The sequence below is a fragment of the Varanus komodoensis genome, unplaced genomic scaffold (assembly GCF_004798865.1).
Source record: "Varanus komodoensis strain SLA01 unplaced genomic scaffold, ASM479886v1 scaffold40, whole genome shotgun sequence".
NCBI lineage: Eukaryota > Metazoa > Chordata > Lepidosauria > Squamata > Varanidae > Varanus > Varanus komodoensis.
Genome location: NW_025335942.1, coordinates 2505056 through 2526618, shown reverse-complemented (window position 1 = coordinate 2526618; position 21563 = coordinate 2505056). Strand labels below are relative to the sequence as shown.

The 21563-nt window shown below is 43.7% G+C and overlaps 1 protein-coding gene across 1 annotated transcript in view; it reads left to right on the top strand.

Annotated features, from left to right (window-relative positions):
* The first annotated feature begins 11827 nt into the window (after window positions 1–11827).
* Window positions 11828–21563, top strand: part of ANKRD33B (ankyrin repeat domain 33B) — a 47319-nt gene continuing 37583 nt past the window's right edge. Inside the window, 1 exon segment of the mRNA XM_044442803.1 lies at window positions 11828–12250. Coding sequence (XP_044298738.1) covers window positions 11828–12250 — 423 coding nt within the window.

The window sequence follows — 21563 nt, the reverse complement described above, 5'->3', positions numbered from 1 at the left end:
GAAAAGGAGGCCCTTCTCTGTGATTGTGCATGAATTATGGCAGGCCCTCCTCACCGAGGCCCGCCTGGCACCAGCTTTGCGATCTTTTTGGTGCCAGTTCAGGACTGCCGTCTTTGCCGAGGCACTTACCAATTCTAAATAGCACATGGGAATAGGAGGGGGCATTGCCAGCTCTTTCTTAGCAGGCCTAGTGGTGCGGACTGGTTTTAGTTTTTAAACTCAAGATATTGGGCAGTTTATTTAGTTATTTATTTCATTTGTATACTGATAATAGCCAAGGCTGTCTGGACTGTTAACGAATGTTAAAAGTAAATAGATAAAATACATACAGCAACACACATTGCAATTGAATCAGCATAGAAGCAGAGCTACAGAATAAAACACATTATTAAAAACGAGGCAAAAAAGTTAAACTGTTGAATACTGAGAAAATAAAAAAGGTCCTCATCTGATGCTGAGAGGAATACAAAGTAGGTGCTAGGTGCACCTCTTTAGAAAGCTCATTCCTCAACTGGGGTGCCACAGCCGAACAGGCCTTGCACCTGGGAGTCCCCCACTTCATGTCCTTTGGAAGGGACTCCTGGAGAAGACCTCCCAAGATGATGTCAGGGCCCTGGTAGGTACATATGGGATGAGGTGATCATTCCGGTAACCTGGCCTCAGCTGTTTAGGATTTGAATGTTAGTACTAGCACTCTGAATTGGGCTCAGCCAGTGCCACTGGAAGAGGACTGGCCCATCAAAAATCAAGACCTAACCATAAATTATATAAATGCAAGAGATCTGAAGGGCATCTGCCTGCATCCCTACATTAAGACACTGTATACCACTAAGTATAATTTACAAATATATTGGTAGATCGATCTGTTGAGAACAATTTTCTCAAACACTGACAGTGCAATGTTTACATACTTTAAATATATGCAGACCTATCTATACTTAAATTAATTTTGTAGCTTAAAGTGCTGAAAAACTGAAAGCAGTGTACAGTAGGTATGTGGTTTACTTATATTAAACCTTCTGCCTGACAAATAACCAAGTATTATAATTGTTTCAGGATTAATTATGAGGTAGTGCCTGCCCTTGTTTAGTTTTGTTAGACTAGCCAGTATGGAATATGTGAGAATTTCTCACCATTTCAACATAATGTTTTCAGTCTTGTACTTTTCCAGATGGGGATGTAGCAGATGCAGGCAGAGGCAGCTGGCAGGTGGGCAGACTGTGCCAGGTCTGAAATGATCCACCCACACCTGACGGGGGACTTGCTTCCTCAAAGCAAAGCAGTGAGCTGCATAAGGGCTCCTGCTGGCAGCCATCCAAGTGCCAATAAGGTTCCAATTACTGAAAGGAGCGAGCAGAAAAACAGGCTGCGGAGCTCATTGTAATTACGATACACCTTAGGTTAAAGTTCTGCACAATCCCCATTGAAATGACTGGGGGCTCTACCAAACTGCCTAAAAGTTTGACTAGCAGACGTTCTACGAATGAGTTCAGAAAGAATAACACTGCAAGTTGACAGGAAGTGATGAAACACCACTCAGAATCTGCATGTTCATTACTGTAGTTTTAGACAAATTTATAGAGGATTCTTAACAGCTATTGCTATTGCTTAGGACCTAACTTCTGTGAGAACCAACTCTACTCAAGGAAAGAGGCTTTTCTGCCTCCTACGTCCTGCCAGCATTTTAGGAAAAATTATTTCCAAAGCTGAAGATTCTCCAGAATAGCAAGAGAATTGGCAGAAATCAAAGACTATTCTGCCATGCCTGAAATTAGTGTGATATACTTCCAAGTAAAAGTGTTTTGGATGTGGATTTTATATTACTATTTACTTATCTTAACTTGTCCTGTTGCTAGACATGGATATATAGGGAAAGTAAAAATGAAAGGGAAAAAGAGTGCATTTTGATTACATGTTCCATATATGCTTTATGTAGTCTAAACAGAAAATGTCTGTTTTCCAGCTAGGAAGTTTGTGAACAATCAGAGCAGTGACAAAATCCCTGTTTCAAGAAAAAGCAGGTTTCATAAGCAGTGGGGCAGAAGCCGCCTCATTTCTACATCTAGCTGAGGTTTGCTGGGTCGTCTCTGCCTATGCTACAAACAGGAGAAGAAAATCATATAAGTGAAAAACATTTTTGTGGATTCTCTCCTAATTCATTATTTCAGTATTTGCAAAGATTATGATATCTCACCAAATATACCATATGCCAATCCTTTTTTACACAGACCTGTTCAATGTGGAATAATGGAAGTGAGCTGCTAACAAATTAACACTGAAGCCAAGTAGATTTTGCATTCTAGCTTTGATTTAAAAAAAAAAAGAGGTTTAGTATTTGTTTTTCAATTCCTACGGGTCTCCATAGACAATATGACTATTTTCACATTAACTATGCAGGTGAAATTTATATGGAAGCAAAAATACTTTTTGGAAGCAGCTGGGGTTCATGAAATAAACATAATCCGCAATAATAATTTTAATTAACATTAGACTTTGCCTTATTACTGTTATGAGATACCCCTTGATGTACCACGGTGAAGTGCATCCGAGAGTGCCTCTCTAGTCTCACCGTATTGTCTTGGAATGAGACAAAGGATTTCTTAAGCTCTGGGGCTTATTTTTAAACACTCTCCTGCTTACACAGATAATGCCTTTGGACAGCTGCATCTGTATTGGATGGATTCTCGAGAAAACACTGTCTCGGGGCGAAATTGGGCGTTAACAGGTTCCCATCCCGGTAAGGAGCAGCACTTGTCCTCCCCGGAGTGCCTATTCTTAGCACCATGCTAGCGCCACCAGCAGGCCCGAGAGGGGGAAAAAGGGGTGTTTCTTTCCATTTCCTGCCTGCTGCATTTACCCTCGGCACTGTCACGGCCCGCACCGGAGCAGTGGGAGGATCTGTCTTGTACTTATGTATGTTATGCCCTCAGGTGGTACTGGTTAGCAAGCAATACCCTTTAGGATGCTCTCAGAATGACAAACAAGTGATATACAATAAGGATGGCTTGAGTCTAAAGGTGTAGTTAGTTCAAGCGGTGTAAGAGGTTTCCTCTCCCCCTGCAGCTCCGGCAAACCCACTCTGGAGGGTCAGAGGATCCTCCGGAACAAATCTGGGACCTGCACGGGGTCGAGGAGGGCTCTGGATTAAATCAGTCCTGTACTGCGCTTGCATTCTGCTCTGGAATGAAGCCTTTTGGCATCAGTGTCTTTTTATGTTCTGTAGGGGGAAGGAACATCACCATCTGTTCCGCATTTTCTGGGGATTTATTCTTACATGATATTTTCAGATTCCAGAGTGGAGGTGAGGGAGTGGAGTATTCTGAATATGAAGGGCACAGAAAATAAACCACTGGCAGAGGGGCTATTTGTTCTAGGCAGGAGGAAGTTGGACATGTAAGAGCTATCCCCTCAGCCTGTGAGACCAGATGTTCTGCTGTTGCCTGCCTGGTCAGAAAATGCCAAGATCTTGGCCATTCAGGAGTCAACCTGGCATAAACATGCTGCTCTTATATATAAAATGGAGAGCTGGTTGGATTAAGCTGGAGCTAATATTTCCAAGTTTGGTCCAGCGGGATCTCTAGCACCGCAGTAACCCACCAATTCCACAATTTGAGCACCGGTAACCTGTGGGCATGCACCAGTAACCTGTGGGTAACCTGTGGGCATGCAGGAAAGCACCGGACTCTTGTGGGGGTGCTGTGATCCCACTCAGGGCCAGCTCTGGGTCTGAGAGGAAAAGCAGAGTGCTTTCCTTTTATGTCCGTCTGTCCCCTCACCCAGTGGGAAGCAACAGTTCTATATTCTGCATTGCATGGCTTACAGCCACCTGCTTTTCTAAGTGCATTGCTCCATGGCATTGTGGTTAATGAGAGGTACTCCCGGGCCCAGGTACCATTTTTCAGCAGTGGTGGGACTATGGCAGACATCAGTGGAGAGCTTTGTGAGAGCTCTGGCAAGTGCCCAGGGATGCCAGATGTGGCACAGTCCTGACTATGACGTGCAACAGTCTTCCTTCCCTAAACTGTGGATCTGGTCTTGGAGGCTTCCCTCAAGCTTCCTGTTCTAGGGGATTTTGACATCCAGTAGGAGGCAGCTATGGCCTCATGTCCTGCTTTTGGGCTTCTCACACACTTCTGACTGGCCTATGTGGAAAACAAGATGCCGGACGAGACGGCTTTTGATCTGATACAGTAGGGATCTGGCTCGGGTTCTTATTTCAGCAAGATAAATAATAAGCAAAGGATTTCAACAAGGTTATTTTCATCATCTATTACATCTTTAATGGTAGGCAAGATCCATTCAAGGATTAAAACACATTACTTTTTCCTCTTTAATATACCAACAAAGCAGAAACATAATCTGTTTAACTAATAATTAATATAGGGGAGACATTTTATTCAATGGCATGATAAGTTAAGAGCATACTTGTTTACATTGAGATCCACATGTATCCAAGTTTTTGCTTGTTTATTCTAACAGTAATTATTGAAATGGTAACAATTTTTTGTTTAGTTTTTAAAATTTGTGATATTTATGTACAACTAGATATAATACAATCTCTAAGTATTTTAAAGATATGTAGGTTTTTCTTTTTACTCAATGTATCTGCTAGAATGGAAATGAAGATTAAATATCTAGTTGCATGTACATCCTCTAGCATGCCCAGGGGTGGAATGAGACTAAATTTCATGGGGCTAGGTTTTGGCATATCCTAATTAGGGGTTGGATATAGACTAGTTTAGTTATAAACTAGTCCATATTCAAACCCACTTGGGCTTTCCTGTACTGAAATGTTAGAAAGGCACAAACAAGACTAGGCAGAGACCTAACGTGACTGCCAAGATATTATCCTCTCGAGGCTGGATCAAAACTTGCTGTTACATGAATGCAGACTTTCTATTTGTGGAAGTCAGTGGGATATACAGTAAGTTCCTTTTACATGTAACAAGATGCGTCTGTGGACAGCCTGGGCGGATTCTCAGTGTCCTCCACGCCCATCTTGTCCCCAGCACCACCTCTCATGCTCTGGAGTGCCCCCCCCAACCCTTTGGAACAGATTTTGGGGGTCTGAGGAGCAGGGGACAGGGAACTGGCCTTCCACCTGTGGGAACACGTGGATCCTGCATTCCTGTTGCTGCAGTTTTGGATCCATCCCATTGCCATGTTACAGAGGAGGCAATTAAGAGGGATTCACATATCCAAAGCCAAACTAGTAGTGAATGGCAAAGCAGTAGTTTCACTTGTTCTGTTCATCCCACTGTCCTGGTTAGTGAGGCAGCTGTCACCTGTCAACTTCCCTGCTGTTTACCCTAAAGATACTGACATCGCCAAAAATTGATGGTTAAAAATAATGCTGACTTCCAAAATTGCTGCTGTCTTTGTGTTTATAAATTTTACAAATACGCTGTACCATCAGTGGAGAAAACCAACAAACTCACAGGACAGAAATGAGTGGTCACACACACACATCATGAATTCCTTATTGAAAAGGATCTTGACTTTCCTTTGAGTAAAGTTTGTGTGGAAGAAGTTCTTGGAGGATTGTGTCCTATCAGTAAAGATAATAGAACCAGTAATTTAGGCTTCAAGGAATGTACAAATGATTAGATAATCAGATCTTTTTAACTATGCTTGGTAGCACATTATAGGAAGCACAGGTTAGCCTTAGAACAGGGAAATTCCTCCAGTGAAACCACTGCAGTTGCCTGAGGCTTTGCTGTTGCTTCCTTGTCCTACTTCAAACATGAGCCTGATGAAACGCCATGAGAATATATTTCATGTTGCAATAAGCACACCTATTTCCTTGAAATGTCAGCAAGCTTCCAAAACACACTCAACCTGGGGGTTTCTGCAAGCTCTGAGTAACCTGGGGGTTTCTGCAAGCTCAAGCAAATCTAAACTTAATGAGAGCTGGAGTTCAGCTTCAGAACGCAAAGTCAATGCCAGGATTCAAAGCTGGGACTTATATTAAAGACAATACCTTTGAGCAAGAACCGAATAACTTTTGGCTCTGAGAAGTGGAATATAGCAGAACCCTTTCTAGGACTTTATCTGAAATATTCCACATTTCATAAATCAATTAGTACCAGTAATGGATACCAACAGATATCAAGTGTGTATAAGCCAAGATTGGCAGTTTAAAAATTGTAATTAATGTTTTCAGGTGATTATCTCTGGCAAGTACATGAGAGCATACAATTATTTAATGTGCCACCTATTGCTATGCACTTGATCCTATGGACTCCCAGGTGTGTGGCCACCCCAAACAGAGCAGGAGGCCCAACAAAGGTGATTTTCTCCTCTCCATCTTCCGCCTCCTTCCTGCATATTTCGCTGGATGGGCTATTTGGCCACTAAACTGGAATGTTTCAGAGGAAGAGGGAAGGAGGATGGACAGCTTCCAGATGATCTCGTATCCAGGCATCTCCCATGTACTCCCTTTCCCACCCACTGACACACCTCTTTTCCCCAGCTCCCTGCTTTCCCTACCTTGGAGAGCTGCTGATGCAGTTCTTCCAGCCGCCTGCTATGGGGGAGAGGAGATGGAGCTGTGATTTTCTGCACCACGGTTGACGTGCTTTCTTGGACCTTGGAACTTGAAATATTCTATATCCCCAAGAATCTTTATTCCTTTTCTCTGCCAAAAAGGCTCCCTGAACAAATCAACATGTTCCTGTTTTTTAAAATGTGCACTCTGAAATACATTCGGATCTCAGGGTGAACTGCAACTAGTAAGAAGTCACCAACGAACTGAAGCTGCACCAGCAACCTGAGTAAAAGCGACCTCAACTCTCTTAAGTAGATGAGTTGTCAACATATGCACGGTTCTTTGGATTAATTAATTTAATAATCATTGCTAAAACTAAACAACATTTAGTTTGTTTCTTTAAATGTGAACTGTGTAAAGGCACGTTCCTATGTAAAAAAAAAAGCCCCATAGTTCCCAGCTTTCCCTAGGCAGCCATGTTGTCATGGGGAAGAGGAAGAGACCAGAAAGTGCATGAGATGAGGTGTCCTGCAGCTGCCCCAGCTGCCTTTCCTTGCCCTCCGAGACACTCTAACAAGACAGGCAAAAAAAGACCGTCTAGAAGAACATGTAGGGCTGGGGGAGAGAGCCTCTTCTACTCCCCGTGCTCTGTAATGGATGCCCATAAGTATCTGAGTTTGGCGGCTTCCAGGCATTGTAATAGGATTGTGCCCTAATTGTGCATTATAATTTCATCCCTGTAATATTTTAAAAGACTTGGAAGGGCAGCAATGTGGGAACTAGAAAAGACGGAGGGCAAGCATGTTTCCTTGGAAACCAAGGCCAAGATCAATGTCATGACTGTCATCCTGATCCTTTTGTATGGAGAGTGAAACCTGGACAGTGAAGAAAACTGACAAAAGACAATTAACTTGTTCAAACATGGTGCCAGAGGAGAGTTTTTAGAATACCCTAAATGGATGGAAAGACAAACAAGTGGTTCTTATACCAAATCAAGCCAGATCTTTCCTTGGAAAGCTGTATTTCAAGCATATTTCAGGAGAAGGCAAGACGCAACTCAAGAAGACAATAATGCAAGGACAAGTTGAAGGCAAAAGAGGAAGACCAAAGGTGAGATTCCATAAGGAAGTCACAGCCTTGAGTTTTCAAGAGCAGGGCCGTCAAGGACAGGATATTTTGGAAGCGTTCATTTGCACGATTGGCACAAGTGGGAGATGATTTGAAGGCACGACAAATACTCAAGTCAAATAATTGTGGTGTAGAGGGACACCAAAACTGACAAGAGTGCTTTCTGTAGCTTTATTTACTGAATACAAATAAATAAATGTGCTAAATTAGATCATGCTCCAGAGGATGAGAAAAATTTCCCCTGCAAATCAAAAATTTTACCTATACGAAGTATTAGTGTAGGAAGATTTTCCATACATACATACTCTATCTGAGTAAGCATTGCCTTATGTGGATTTAGTGATGAAAAGTTTCCAAGTTAGAAAGTATATATTTATGTGAGGACTAAACTTGGTATTTTCATCACCAAATATTAAGCACGACTCTTTAGCCACTTATAACTGATCCAGTTTGATGCCATGTGACAGAGCATGTTGAGAAAACTCTTTTCTCCTCCTAACCTACTTTGCCACTACCACTATCAAATATTCATTTCCAGCTCAACTATTATGTCTGTTCCTAGGGAAACGTAAATACAGCATAGAAAATAAAGTATTGGGTCAGACAGACAATTTGTCCATCTAACTTAATATTGCCTACTCTGACTGGCAGATGCTCTTCAAGGTCACAGGCAGAGGCCTTTCTTCATATCATCTGTTTCTTGTTTCCCTTTCGCTAGATAACCCAGAATCAAACTCAGCACTTGTGTAAGCAAAGCATCTGCTCCACTCCTGAACTATGGTTTCCCCTTAAATGTACCTTTCCTCCCTGATCCATCAAAATTAGCCCTTCTGAAAGCCACTGCAGGAAATGCCGGGAGTGCAGGTGTGCAGAGCTGCCCAGTCCCCTCTCTAAATATACCAAAATCTATGCTGTTCATCAGTTGATGATTTTTAACCATGATTGTGGAGGTTATCCATCAATTGTTGCTTGAAAGTCACAACGAAAAAAGCAAAACAACAGATGCAGCATTTCACTGGGTGACAAGTGTACACAGTAGCATTTCTCGTTCTCCTGGGATGCCCCTTTCTGCTTTCCTTAACTTTTTACTAAGCGATATTCTTCCCCACTTGCTTTCTTTCCCACAGCTTCTTCTGCTAGCTTTTATCAAGGCATACACACACGACAAAATCAAAGCAGTTTGAAATTGGTTTATTTGTTAAAGCAGCAAGAGCGTTACAATGCAGTTTTGCATCTTTTGATGCAAAAGAATCCTGTGGATTTTTTCCCTCAGAATCTGGCTCCCACTGCATGGGGGGCATACTCTCTTGCAAATGTATAGGATTCCAGCTACAAAGATTTTAGTCTTCCTCTTCCCAACTATGCCAATGGCTTAACTAAGTAAGTACACATTCACCAGCTCACAAAACAGCAAGCTTGTACCTATCTATACGTGGGATGCCTCAGTTTTGGCAATGACCTGGAAAGTTATGCACCTAAAAAGGAAACATTGCTTGTCCTGAACAGGTTAGAAAAATAATGATTTTCAAGGACAAACTAGATGTCCTCTGGCAATTTAACCATGTATATAGCATTTTGGTAGAAACTTAGTATGTATTTTCCCAACCATGTTGTTGGGACTTTGAAATCAGTTCTGAAACAGACGGGGTATCCAAAGGTTTGCTTATACAGTACTGTAGTTTTTAAAAGTATCCAACTGTATGGTAGCTTCACTATGTTATTCCAGGAATTTAAAATATTGTTGTATTGTCTAGTATGCACCCTTTCCTTTTCCTTTCTCCCCAGGGGCAGTTAGAGAAAGCAAGTGGCACTGAATTTGTGTCAGTTTGAAGGAAAAATGTGAAAGAAAGCCCTAGCAGATTAATGACCGACAGCCATCCGATAAGCGAAGTCTAGAGTTCTAAATATAGATAACTCAAATGCAGGATGAATGGAACAGAAAATAGGAATTTAAAACTATAATCCTATTAAATAGCTATGCTTGAAACGGCGACCTTTCAATCAAAGAATACCAGCCTTTACTCTAATATATTTATGATGTTGCTCACTTTGAGAAAAGTTTCATGCACATAAGCTTCTGCCTTGTTTTGGTTAAAAAATGCTACAAGGCGGTCTGAACTGTCTCAGTGAAACAACCATTATTTTAAAACATGTGTTAATTCAAGCCTTTTTATTCCCACAACGCAGGCTGTTTCTAGTATCAAATGCATCTTTTTTCCTTAGAATATGCTCTTAAAATGTGTACTTATCTGCAACGACATTAATAAGGTAAATATTAATAACTTGCAGTTATTGAAAGTTCCTCACCGAAGAACCCCTGGGCTCCTGAACAGTTATGTTCAGCAACTGTAATAACTCCATTTATTCTTAATTGAATCTTTCCCCGCGTGTTCACACTCGAGGCTCGCAACGTACGGAGACATGATAGCAATAAGCCGGAGGAAACTTTCGGGGGGTCGGGTGGGGACGTTGGAATGCTACCTTGGGACATTCGTGTCTGAACAACTCTGCCGAGAAGAATGGGAGGAAAAGCCCAAGAGGAGAGACGGGGCTGAAAGTCCGGAGGGAATTCAAATTACTCACCTGTCAATGACAATTTTCCTCGCCGATGCATAAAACCCAACATGGACAGCTGCATGTAAATCGCTTTGCAAATGTGTCCCTGATGTCAACACGCTAAGCTGGAGCCTCAATCTTCTGGTGATCGGATTAGGACTCGCTGGCCGGAGTTTTCTAAACGCCCCTCCTTGCAGCCTTTCCTGAACCATCCTGGAAGAGGACCGATCGAGGGCTGGAGCGTCTGTCGCGGCGCGTTTCTTTGCTCGCCCGCTGCCCTGACAAGAGGGCGCAAAGCAGCGCATGACCTTCTAGAAGCGCACGGGCGGCGGCGCGGAAATCTCGACTGCGCGCCTCTGAACGCTGCAATAGCGCCGCGAGCCGCGCTCCTGCTCGGATGCCCTGGCGGGATCTGCCTCCAGCTGCTCGGCGTTTGGCGGGCTGCGGCGCGGAGGACGTCCACACGACCGGGTTGCTCTTTCTGGCGGGAAGAGCACGTGATTCACCCTCCTGCTTGCCAAGTCCCTTTTCGGAAAAGCGAGCGGGGCGGCCGCGCTTCCACGTTTGCGCAAGGGCTGGACCAGAGCTGGAAACCAGATAGCGCGAGACGCTGGTTTTTCCTGGCAAGGCAAAGCCTCTCCCCCCCTCGCCGCCTTCCCCACACACGCAGAAGCAAGAAGTTGCTGCTCCTGTCCCCCGTTTGCCCTGGCTGGCCGCTGTGCAGCAGCGAGTCTGGACTTCTCCCCTCCGCAGAAGCGCGCTAGCAGGCGGTGAAAGATTCACCTCCCGCGGTTCCCCCAAACTCCCCGTTGCTCCTGCCCGCGCGCATCAGATTGCTTTGATGGGAAACTCCAGCACGTTCCCAGGAATCGTGTTTTCCGAACCCTGGGAAGCCCGGGAAGCACCTGTGCCCCTCTTCTTGATCCCATAATTGCGCGAAGAAGATTAATCGAGGTAGGATCACTTCCAGAAGGATGGGCATTGCCGTTGAAACACCACTGGACGGATAAGAGGAGCATCTACGACCTGGAGTAAATATTAGGGTGAACATAGCAATTACGGGGTTATCCCAGCATTACAGGTTATCCTGCTACTGTTGGCCGGAGATGAACTATGGCGTAAACTTCTGCAATACGTTTGGAGCAGAGACGTGCAGAAAATTGCGTGGGGCGCCAGCTCCATGGAGGCCGCCTGTGCTCCCTTTTCCTGGGACGCTTCTTCTGCCTGGGCACGCCGTGACCTTGGGGGGCTTTTTCTCCCCCAGGCCGCTCAACTGGATGTGGGTGTGCTGACCGCACCCTCGGGGGCCTGGGTGAGATCTTAACCAGAGGAGCAGGCTCGGGTCTTGTTGCACGCCGTCGAGGCCCTGGAAGATTTGGGGTTTCCCGCTTTGCCCACAGTGGGAGTTCCCCTCTGCTCTTTCGGAAGAGGGGTGGAAAGGACTTAATCTCTCGTTTTGTTCGTGTGTGCGGGGGGCTTATGTGGCGGCCCCCCTCCTCTTCTGGCCGCGCGTTGCACGCTGCGTTTGCACGCGCGTGTGCTTGTATGCCTCGGCGCGGGAGGCCCGGAGCCTCGGGGGCGCCCTGTCGCTCCCGGGGGTGACAACTCCCAAGCAAGGCCCAAGCTCCTCGCCTCCCGCGGCGAAGGGAGGCGACGATGGTGCTGCTGTCCGGAGACGCGAAGGGCGTCGGGGAATGCCGGGCTCCCGCCGCGGGGAAGCCGCCGGCGCCGCCGCCCGGGCGGTCGGAAGGCGAGCCGGCGGAGCCCGAGTGGAGCCCCGCCGGCGGCCCCGCGGGCGCGGAGCCGGCGCCGGAGAGCGGCGACGAGGACGAGTTCGAGGAGTACGAGGACTTCTCGCAGCTGCCGGACACGCGCAGCATCGCCTCCGACGACTCCTTCTACCCGCCGCGGGCCGACGACGAGGACGACTGGTCGCTGGGCGAGTCCGACCCGTGCGGCAGCCCGGAGCCGCTCTCGCTCTTCCGGGCCTGCTGCACCAACAACGCCCTCGCCGTGCGGGCGCTCATCCGCCAGGGGCCCGAGGAGCGCGAGGTGCAGCAGGCGGACCGCAACAGGCGGGTGAGGCAGCGGCGCGCCGCTCGGGCGGGGGGGGCGGGCGGGGGGGAGGGAGCGCGGGGCCGCCGGCGACCCTTCTCTGCGGGGCCGCCGGCGGGACCACCCTCGCGTGGCGGCTGCGCGCCTGCGGCCAAGGGGCCGTGCGGGGTGGGGTGGCGCGGCGCGGCGGGCAGGAGCGCCTCGGGCCGGGCTCTAGGCCTCGCTCGGCCGTGGGCCTGCTTGGGCCAGGCGCGCCCTCTTAGCCCAGCCTACCTCGCAGGGTTGTTGCCGTGAGATAGGATTGAATGGAGAAGACTTGCGTAAGCAGCCTTGCCTGAGCATTTCTTGGTCGGAAGAAAGGCGGGGGTGTAAATATAAAAAATGAATAAGCCACCTGTTGTTTCTCTAGGGTCGCCTGCAGCCTTTAGTTACCTCTGAAACCACAAGCAACAACATGCAGCTTTCTAGGCCTGCCAGTCCGGGGCTTCCTGGCTCCCCAACCTTTGGGGAGCCCCAGCCTTTTCTGAGCAGCCCATTCCCCCACTGTCAGCAGTACACAGCCCCCCATTTTGCTTCTCCTGGGTGCCTATTCTTGCAGACCTCTCCGCGCCTTCGGTGCATGTATGAAGGGAAAAGGGGCATGGCCAGTCCCAACTCCTGACCTGGCCTCTGCACCTTGGAGAGGAGAAAGGTGATGTACGTGTGTGCAGCCTTCTTGATGTTCTGCACACCTGCAGAGGTCAAGCAGCAGAAGCAAACCATCAAATCATCCATGGAGGGGAGTTGAGAAGGACCTGATGCTGCTGCATTGAGTCACCCTTTCTCTTCTCTCCTCTCCCTCCCTTCAGCATCTTGGCTGTAAGTGCTTTAAATATCTTCCCAGTCAAAATGACGGCTCTTGCTTGCCTGCAAAGCTGGAGTGTAAACTATTTCATTGCATGAGCAAATGAACATGTGCCATCCGACCATCCAGTTAAAGTTTACCAACTCAATTGAAATACAATATAAATTCAGTAGAAATCTCCATAAGGGGACAGTTTATTCTTATCAATTTTGCATATGCATTATAAATCGAAGGTGAAAACACATGTTCCAGTAATCATGCAGAGATTTCTAGAAACATCTGCTACTGTAGCTGTAGTGCCAAAACCTGCTCTCCAGTTTATATGTCTTCATCATAGGGATCATCAACAAAATATGCCCCCTCTTGTGGGTGTCTTTAGCCCTCTGCTAAATTTTGATTAACACCCTGTTCCCATTTATCCTCAACTTTGCCATCCCTTTTCCTTGCTTTGATGTATTATAATTAGCTGCTTTACCAACAGGTTGACATAGAGACAGGTTGAAACAGTCAGCTCAGCCATGCTACTTTATTTATTTAATTTGAATTACATTTATGCAGCTTCTGTAACCTTCAGCCATTCTGTGTTTCAGGGATTTTCCCTAGCCATCCAACCTCCTTTTTTCTCCCCTGGGCTTTTCTTGATTCTTGCTGTTATAGTGATGCTGGTTTGATGAAGTAGCAAGTGTTGCACCCGGTCATTTTCAGTTGTTTCCAGATGATAAGCACAATTATCTCTATCACTGATGTATACATCTCATATATGGTAAAGACGTCTATTATTGTTATTTAAGCTTATGACCACTCCCTGCATAGCTTGCAGAGTAAACATTTTTAAAAGTACAATATTACAAATACAAAAAAACAGTAATGCAAAGCAACAAAACTCATACTAATACAGCATAAAATGTTCCTTCTCACTGAGATGGAGTAAAACAATTGACAGCTCAAAATTAAAAACCACAACATAATGTGTGAAGAGAGCCTTAATTCTGAAACCAATGTTATGATTATATTTCCTGCCACTGGAAGAGTACATTCATAAATATGTTTCTAGCAAAATCAGCTTCTAATAATTGTGTTACATTAGATTTCATACCAAAGTAAATTTCAGTATCTACCTTTGTGCATAGGGGTTTGCTCCTTCTAAAATAGTCTTCAGACTTTGCTGCCGCTGATTCTGAGTACAGAGGAATTAATGTATTAAGAGGTACATAATACATGTTATGGTATCCCTGCCTATTTTTCTATACTTTCAGCAAGGATTATGTTGATGGAAGAAAGGAAGGAAAGTATAAAAGCCTTTCACACATTCTCATACTATTAAAACACTATCCACATGATCATCACTGCAAAGAAAATTCCGTCCTGCCTAAAACTCAGTTCACTATTTATACTTCTTTCCTTACAACTCTGGTTCCATAGACAACTGGAAACATCAACAGATATCCACTCAGTTTACAATTTGTACAACTTTGTATGTATCGCATAACTGTTAACATGGGAATTCGGGCACATGTTTCTGACAGTGGTGTATGTATAGTCTAAGTATATTTGCAAGAACATACATTCCCACGTTCTCAAATTAAGAAAAGAATCTGATTTTTTAAAAATCTGTTTCTTCTTAGCTTTCACTGCATGTTTCAAACAGATTTTCAAACAGATTACCCTTTCTTTCATAATCCAGTGGATATGGATTATCAGTTGCTTACATGGGATTCTAAAAAAATCTCCCATCCAAGTACTGAGAAAGGTTGCATGATCATGTGCCCTGGACTCTGCCTAGACACCTGGAATATCACATTTTCCTGCTTGTCTCCAATATTGGGCCTGCTCAGTTTTATGTTGTGGTAATCAATGTACAAATTCACAATACAAAGGAATATTATTTTTTTCAATATATTGTTTTCTGCAGTTCTGTAGATAGGGAGTTGGCCCCTAAACAATAATGTTCCCAACCAACTTTTCCAAGTATTACATTTAATGTAGCCCTATGCTATGCAAGATTACTCAGAGCTACATCTTACTGTATCCTGTGAGCTTCCTCCCAGGTAAGCATGCATTGGATTACAGCCTTAATTACAGATACAGATGCATCTGTTAACATATGGACAATTACATACATGTGTTAAAAACTGACTGTTTACAGCAATGGTTTTTAATTGTGCTAAACCAATTTAGTTTGTAAAGTCCATATAAAAATCTTGAAAGTATATCAGATTCAAAGATATTATGGGCCTAATTCCACACAAAGTTAGGGGTGTTTCCCATGCAATTTGTTTCAGTGGGAGAAACAAACGTGCTTAACTCTGTCTCCCATTGAAATGAATTGCATTTAAAAGTGCTTACATTTGGCTTTATTATAGATGTATGTATTCTGTATGTGCGGGTGGACTGGGTCTAAGGATGCGTGCTTATGCTTATGTACACACAGCCTAAAAGTGTTTGCTAATCTAGAATTACATTTTCAAAAGACTACTAAGGTTGACTGTATAAATGGTTTAAAAAAGAAAGATGTAAAAATACATGGGTTTTAGAGCAGACCCTTTGAAATAAATGGGCCTTGCCGTTGATTTCAATAGTTCTCTTTAAATGTGGCGACATCAGGGTCCTTTGGGTTGTATCTGTGGATAAAATCTGACGTAAGGCTTGTTTAGTCTAGATCCAATGAAATAAATGGGATGTAAATTAATCATGACTAACTTAAGACTTAGTAATTTCAATGGGTCTACTGTAAGTAGGACCAACATTGGATACTAACCTTTGAATTCAAAGGCTTTAAAATGGTTTAAACATATTTATCACAAGAGAAAAATAGTGTAGAGATACAATGTTGTCTTTTATTCAAACCTTGTTTATAATTTTCTTGTATGCTGTTGCCAACAAGTGAGGTCAGATACTTCTTTGATCGCAACCATTGGGAATGATTTGCTTTTAGGGGTTGTTCTTAGCTATTCCGTTTTTTAAAAATACAGTGTTGGAACTGCTACCCTTTCTTGAAGTATAAAAGGAGAATTGTGAAGCTGCTGTTCCATATGATAATTTCTCTTTACTTTAAGACACTTCAGCCCACTGTTAAACATAAGCATATAAACAATACACTGGAGAAGGGCACAGACATATCAAACTCTCCTAGGTATACATTATTTTTGACTCTAACTAGCAAACAAGAAAATATTGTAATCGCAGATTGTATCTTTAATGAATGGTGGAAAGCTTGTTGTACAAATGGGAATTGGTTCCAGCCACTGAATGAAAACCTTGAGAAATAGATTAAAATGTAAAAACTAGAGATAAATACTCCAGAACAAGTACGGAGAAGCTTTGTTCGTTCGTTGCAGCCCTGCCCTACTTGGCTGGGTTTGTATGACACGCTAACACGGTGGCTTAAAAGCCATGGTAGGTTAGCATGTTCTTCACATCTGCTATAGGTTTGCCATGGTGGTTGCACACAAGCGGCAATAAACATTTTTTGAAAAAAATTGCAAATATTTGAGGAAACTAATTATCAGGTGCACCACAGGTACACCTTGGAGAGATTGTTCGTAGATGATTAAATTGGGATTGTGAAAGCTACCTTGACTAGTAACCTTTGCTGTCCCTCTGAGTGGAGGGGAGCACAGCACAGGCAACAATGCGCTGTGAATTTGGTGGGGAAGGAAGGAACCTCCTGGGATTCTTGTGGGGAAAACCCTTTGAATTCTTTTCGGTATTGTTCCAAGGTGCTCCACTGCAAATTCTTTAATCAAGTTTATCTATAATTTTGTACCGAACGGCTAAAAAGACTGGGAGAGAAGATCGCTGGGGTGGCTCGGGATAAATCATATGGCGGCTCCTCCCTGTCTTCTCCTTCCTGGTCCACTGTGGTGTCCCCTTCAGAGAGGTGAGAGCTCTCTTTGCTCCTGCTACAAGGGGGTAAGGTTTTATCTCTGAGATTGGAGAGCTGCCTCTGTCCTCAGTAGGGCCTTTTGAGCCATCCTGTGGTCTCTGAGATGCTTGCCCAGGGACCATATGACTGCTTGGTGAGCTATGTTGCATGAGGTCGTATGGCATGTTCAAGTATATAACAAGGCAGAAGCTCAGCCCACGAAGCCCCATCTTTCCCTCCCTCTGCAGAAGCAGAGCTGCTGTGGAACGAACCTCAGGTTTAAAAAATCAGGATTCCCCTTCATGTTTCTCAAGCCTCCTATGCCTCTAGTTGGAGCTGAGAGTTTTCAGACTGTAGTTCTGGTTTCTAGGAGGTGTTTGGCAGCCAGTTAAATATCTATGGTTGATTAAAGTTCATGCATACACTAAATGTTGTTTTCTGTGGGTTCAACAATCATCTGGTTATTTTGCATTTTTATTAAAAATATACTCTCAAAATATCAAAATATAACATAGTGCACATTCCTGCTTGCCATAAAGAAAAGCGTTAGTAAACAGTCTTAGCACACCGTTCTGTCCTCAATGATAGGGAGCCCCTGAATTTAGAGGTGCTTGGCTGTCCAGTGTGGGGCAGGAGAAACCATGGAGACAATCTTTGCCTCCCCAGGAAGGAGGTTGAAGAGGCCCCGGATGGTTCATAACCTGGCCGCTGCCATTTTGCCAGCCCGTACCAATTCTTTCTGTTCTGGCTGTGCGAGGGATCAGCTGCCTGAGCCCCGCTTCTGCCTCCAGTCTTGGCCCCTCAGACAAGCTCTGTGGTCCTCCGATTGCTCCCTAATGCTGCACAAGTAGGGCACAGCCTGATGGGATTGCAGGCTTCTGAGCTTCCTGTGCTCCACTGGGTTTCTGCCAGGAGAGACAACAGTTAATCAGTTGCTTCTGCACTTACAGCTTCCTTTGTATTTATTTATTGTGGGTGGCTTTCTGAACCCATTTAGAAAAGTCATGAAGCCAGAGCTTTAGGGTACAAGATCTTCTGGTGTTTCCTTTCCCTTCTCTTCCCTACCAACTAGAACATCCCCATTTTGACCTCCATGATGTTTTATCCAAGATTTGTAATTCTGGAAAACGGGAGAGGAAGGGGATGAGCGGAGGCAAGTCACTGGGGTGCCTTCAGCTTCAGGAAGGGGACTCTGACATATTTTATCATTCCTGGAATGTACTTCCAAGAATCAGGCTTGTTACTTTCTTATTTTTCTTACTTATATTTTTCAAATTGTTAATTATTTATCCCTAAGCATTTTTAGTTGTTTATACCTTGGCATTTTATAAGGTATCTTATATTGTTTTGAGAGAGGTAGGTTAATAGTTTCTCAGTCACTTTCTCACCAATGCCAATAAAACAGCATCAGGTATTCTTTAAAATAGGCACAAATATTGGCTCTGGCACTGTACTGATAAAATATCCCTGCAGTATTGGTGCAATATTGATTCTTTCCAGAATCATGGAAAGATTCTGACACTCACCTGTGTGATTAACTGAGTAAATAAATTCCACTGTATTCAAGAGAGGTTTATTTCTGAATAACCCTGCACAGGATTGCAGGTTACCATATAAAAAGATACCTGTTGGAAAATGCCTCCAACACAACTCTTTTTGGCCCTGAGGGGCTCTCATGGAATATGCTGAGGATGACTTTTTTGTGAGGCTAATGAAATACTTTACAAAGGAAAAGCCTTAAGGTAGGGTGGGAAACTCGTAGGACCTTCCCCCCAGATGTTTTGGGCTTTTGCCCTTGTTAGCATAACCAATAGTGAAGGATGAATGGGAGATGCAGGACAAAACATCTGGAAGGCCATATGTTGCCCACCTCTGCTAGTTCTAACTAGTGCATAGCTGATTTATCGGGCTCCATCTTCTCCTATCATTTATGCTGTATATAGATGTAAATAGAATATATGAATTGTTCCTATTCCTTCATTTCCCCCTCTTATTAAACAAATTATTGTCAGCAAACATTTTAGCTTCATTAGCATTTTATTCAATTATAAATTTTCATAGTAGTGTTTTTGCTGAGTGGATTAAAACTATAAACAGCTGGACTACCTATATTTAAAATGATAGAACTAGTAGATTTTCCAGAAAGCACTATCCTATGGAATCTCCTGTAAACATACTGGGACTTATTTATGTGTAGAGTAGCAGCAATTCTGAGCCATGCTTAAAAGTCATTGTTTTGAGTTGTGAAAATCATATAATTTTACTCTTTAGTTAATCAAGAGGCCTTGTAAAGGTGAAATTTCTTCAATGGGCAAAAAAAAAAAAAAACATAGGGAGTGGGACCCTAGGAGCAGGATTGGAAGACTTTGACCATTTGCCTGCATCCTGTTGCTTAATCCAGATCAAGGAGGGCAGCGGCTACGCATCATATTTCACACTTTGACAATGGACAGGGGAGGCATAGGCCTCTCAATCCGGATCAGGTTTGCAGCATTAGGGAAAAATTAAAAGCCCCATATTCCCTCCCCCCAGCCCATGCTATGGTAATCCATGAAGTATAGTTTAACTATGAGGGGTCTTTTTTCATACTGAGGGAATAGTTACTGCCAATAAATTCCCTCTGCAATATAGAACTCTCTGAAGACAGTGGAGTACTGGCAGCATTCTAGCTTTTGAAATGCTGCTCAGGATTGCCTTCTTTGATAAGCTTGAATAAAATATGTTAGTGCTTTGAAAAATGGCAAGAAATACAGGATATGCCTATTTAAATATCAGAGCAAAGGGGGTAAATGTGTCAGTTTTAAGCACTTTTTAACTTTCTTCACCTATAGCACAGGTTTGAAATTTCGTACATTTGTAGATCCCCTGTTAAATCAAGGATGCCAACATTCAGGTTAATTCATTTGACAGATTTCATTTTTATGAGCAACAGAATTTTAAGAGTGTGGAACTGTTCTTTCTACTCAGGTTAATCGTATGGTTGCTGATGGACATAGGAGAGGTTGGAATCCCAGCTCTGACCTCAGAAATAGGCTGTGAGGTTGGAACTTGGAACTTGGTTCTGACCTTGGAGTGCCCTCGATCTTCACTTACGGCCCAGATGGTTCTTCCTGTGCTAGCTGAAGCTGTAAAGTCAGAAGGTCATTGTTTGGTTGGCATCGCAGGGGCCCTGGAGTAGCAGAGTAAGGTCTGTACAGCACAGGTACCCTCAGCTTTGCCTCTTCATGAGCTGTAGTACAAAACTTAAAAGTATAGCTGGAATCCGCTGTCTCAGTCTTGAAGGGCAGAAGAAACATGGACCTATAGGCCTGTGGCACATACTTGCACAAGCTTTTACTACATGTAAATTTATTAGAATTTATTTACATTTCACCAATGTTAAAGATTACTTTAAACAAAGAGTGCCGCAGCGTATAAGCAGAATGCTTTTCTCTCACCAATTCCAGCTTTCCCTTATTCACACATTTAATACTGATGGAATACAGCTAGGTCATTACTAATGCAAGTTTGAATAACCAGATATTCAATTTAGTGCTAATTGTACAAGGAAACCAGGTCATGCCTACTACAAATCAACATTCAGTTAATGTGAGGCCAGTGCATGCCCGGTTGAGGTCGATGGGTTACCATTAGGGTTTTAGACACTGCTACTTTAGTTTGCACACATGTGAGTACTTGTCCTATTGCTTGCTGTAATATGCATTCGCTTTTGGGATTTGTTTTAATAATTTTAAATGAGTGCAAAAAAAGAAGAGGCTAGAGCAAAAGTTGATGTGATTGAACAGCATGAACACCCTTGGACAGCAAGGCGATCAAACCAGTCAGTCCTAGAGGAGATCAACCCTGACTGCTCTTTCGAAGGCCAGATCCTGAAGATGAAACTCAAATACTTTGGCCACCTAATGAGAAGGAAAGACTCCCTGGAGAAGAGCCTAATGCTGGGAACAATTGAGGGCAAAAGAAGAAGGGAATGGCAGAGGATGAGGTGGCTGGATGGAGTCCCTGAAGCAGTTGGCATGAGCTTGAGTGAACTCCGGGGGAAGATGGAGGACAGGAAGGCCTGGAGGAATGTTGCCCATGGGGTCGTGATGGGTCGGACATGACTTCGCGACAGGCAACAACAACAACAGAGCAAAAGTTGATGTGATTGAACGGCATGAACATGGTCATAGCAACTTTAACATAGAACAAGATGTCGGAATCTACAGTACAGAATATTATAAAACATGCAGGGGAAATAAAAGGGTTTGCAAACACCTACAAGGAATAGAGGTATCGCACTGATAGAAATGAAGCATCTTAACTGTATGGATTGTGGATTGCAATCCAAAAAGGATTCCCCAAACCAGAGCAGCCATTCAGACAAATTTGTTCAAGAGAGCGAAAGAAAAGAATAATGAAGAAATGTTTAATGCAGTGTTGGTTATTCTTTTTTGTCAGCTACTGTAACATTTTGTTAATAAACATATTACAACTTATGTTTAAAAAATTTCATTGTCTGTTTCAGTTTAGCTGGAACCAATTATCATATTTTACGTTTAATTATAACTTTGGTGCAGATTTGAATAATGCGACCACTTCATGGGATTCATTATCCACACTAACTGAGACCTAGCTGTATATCCTAC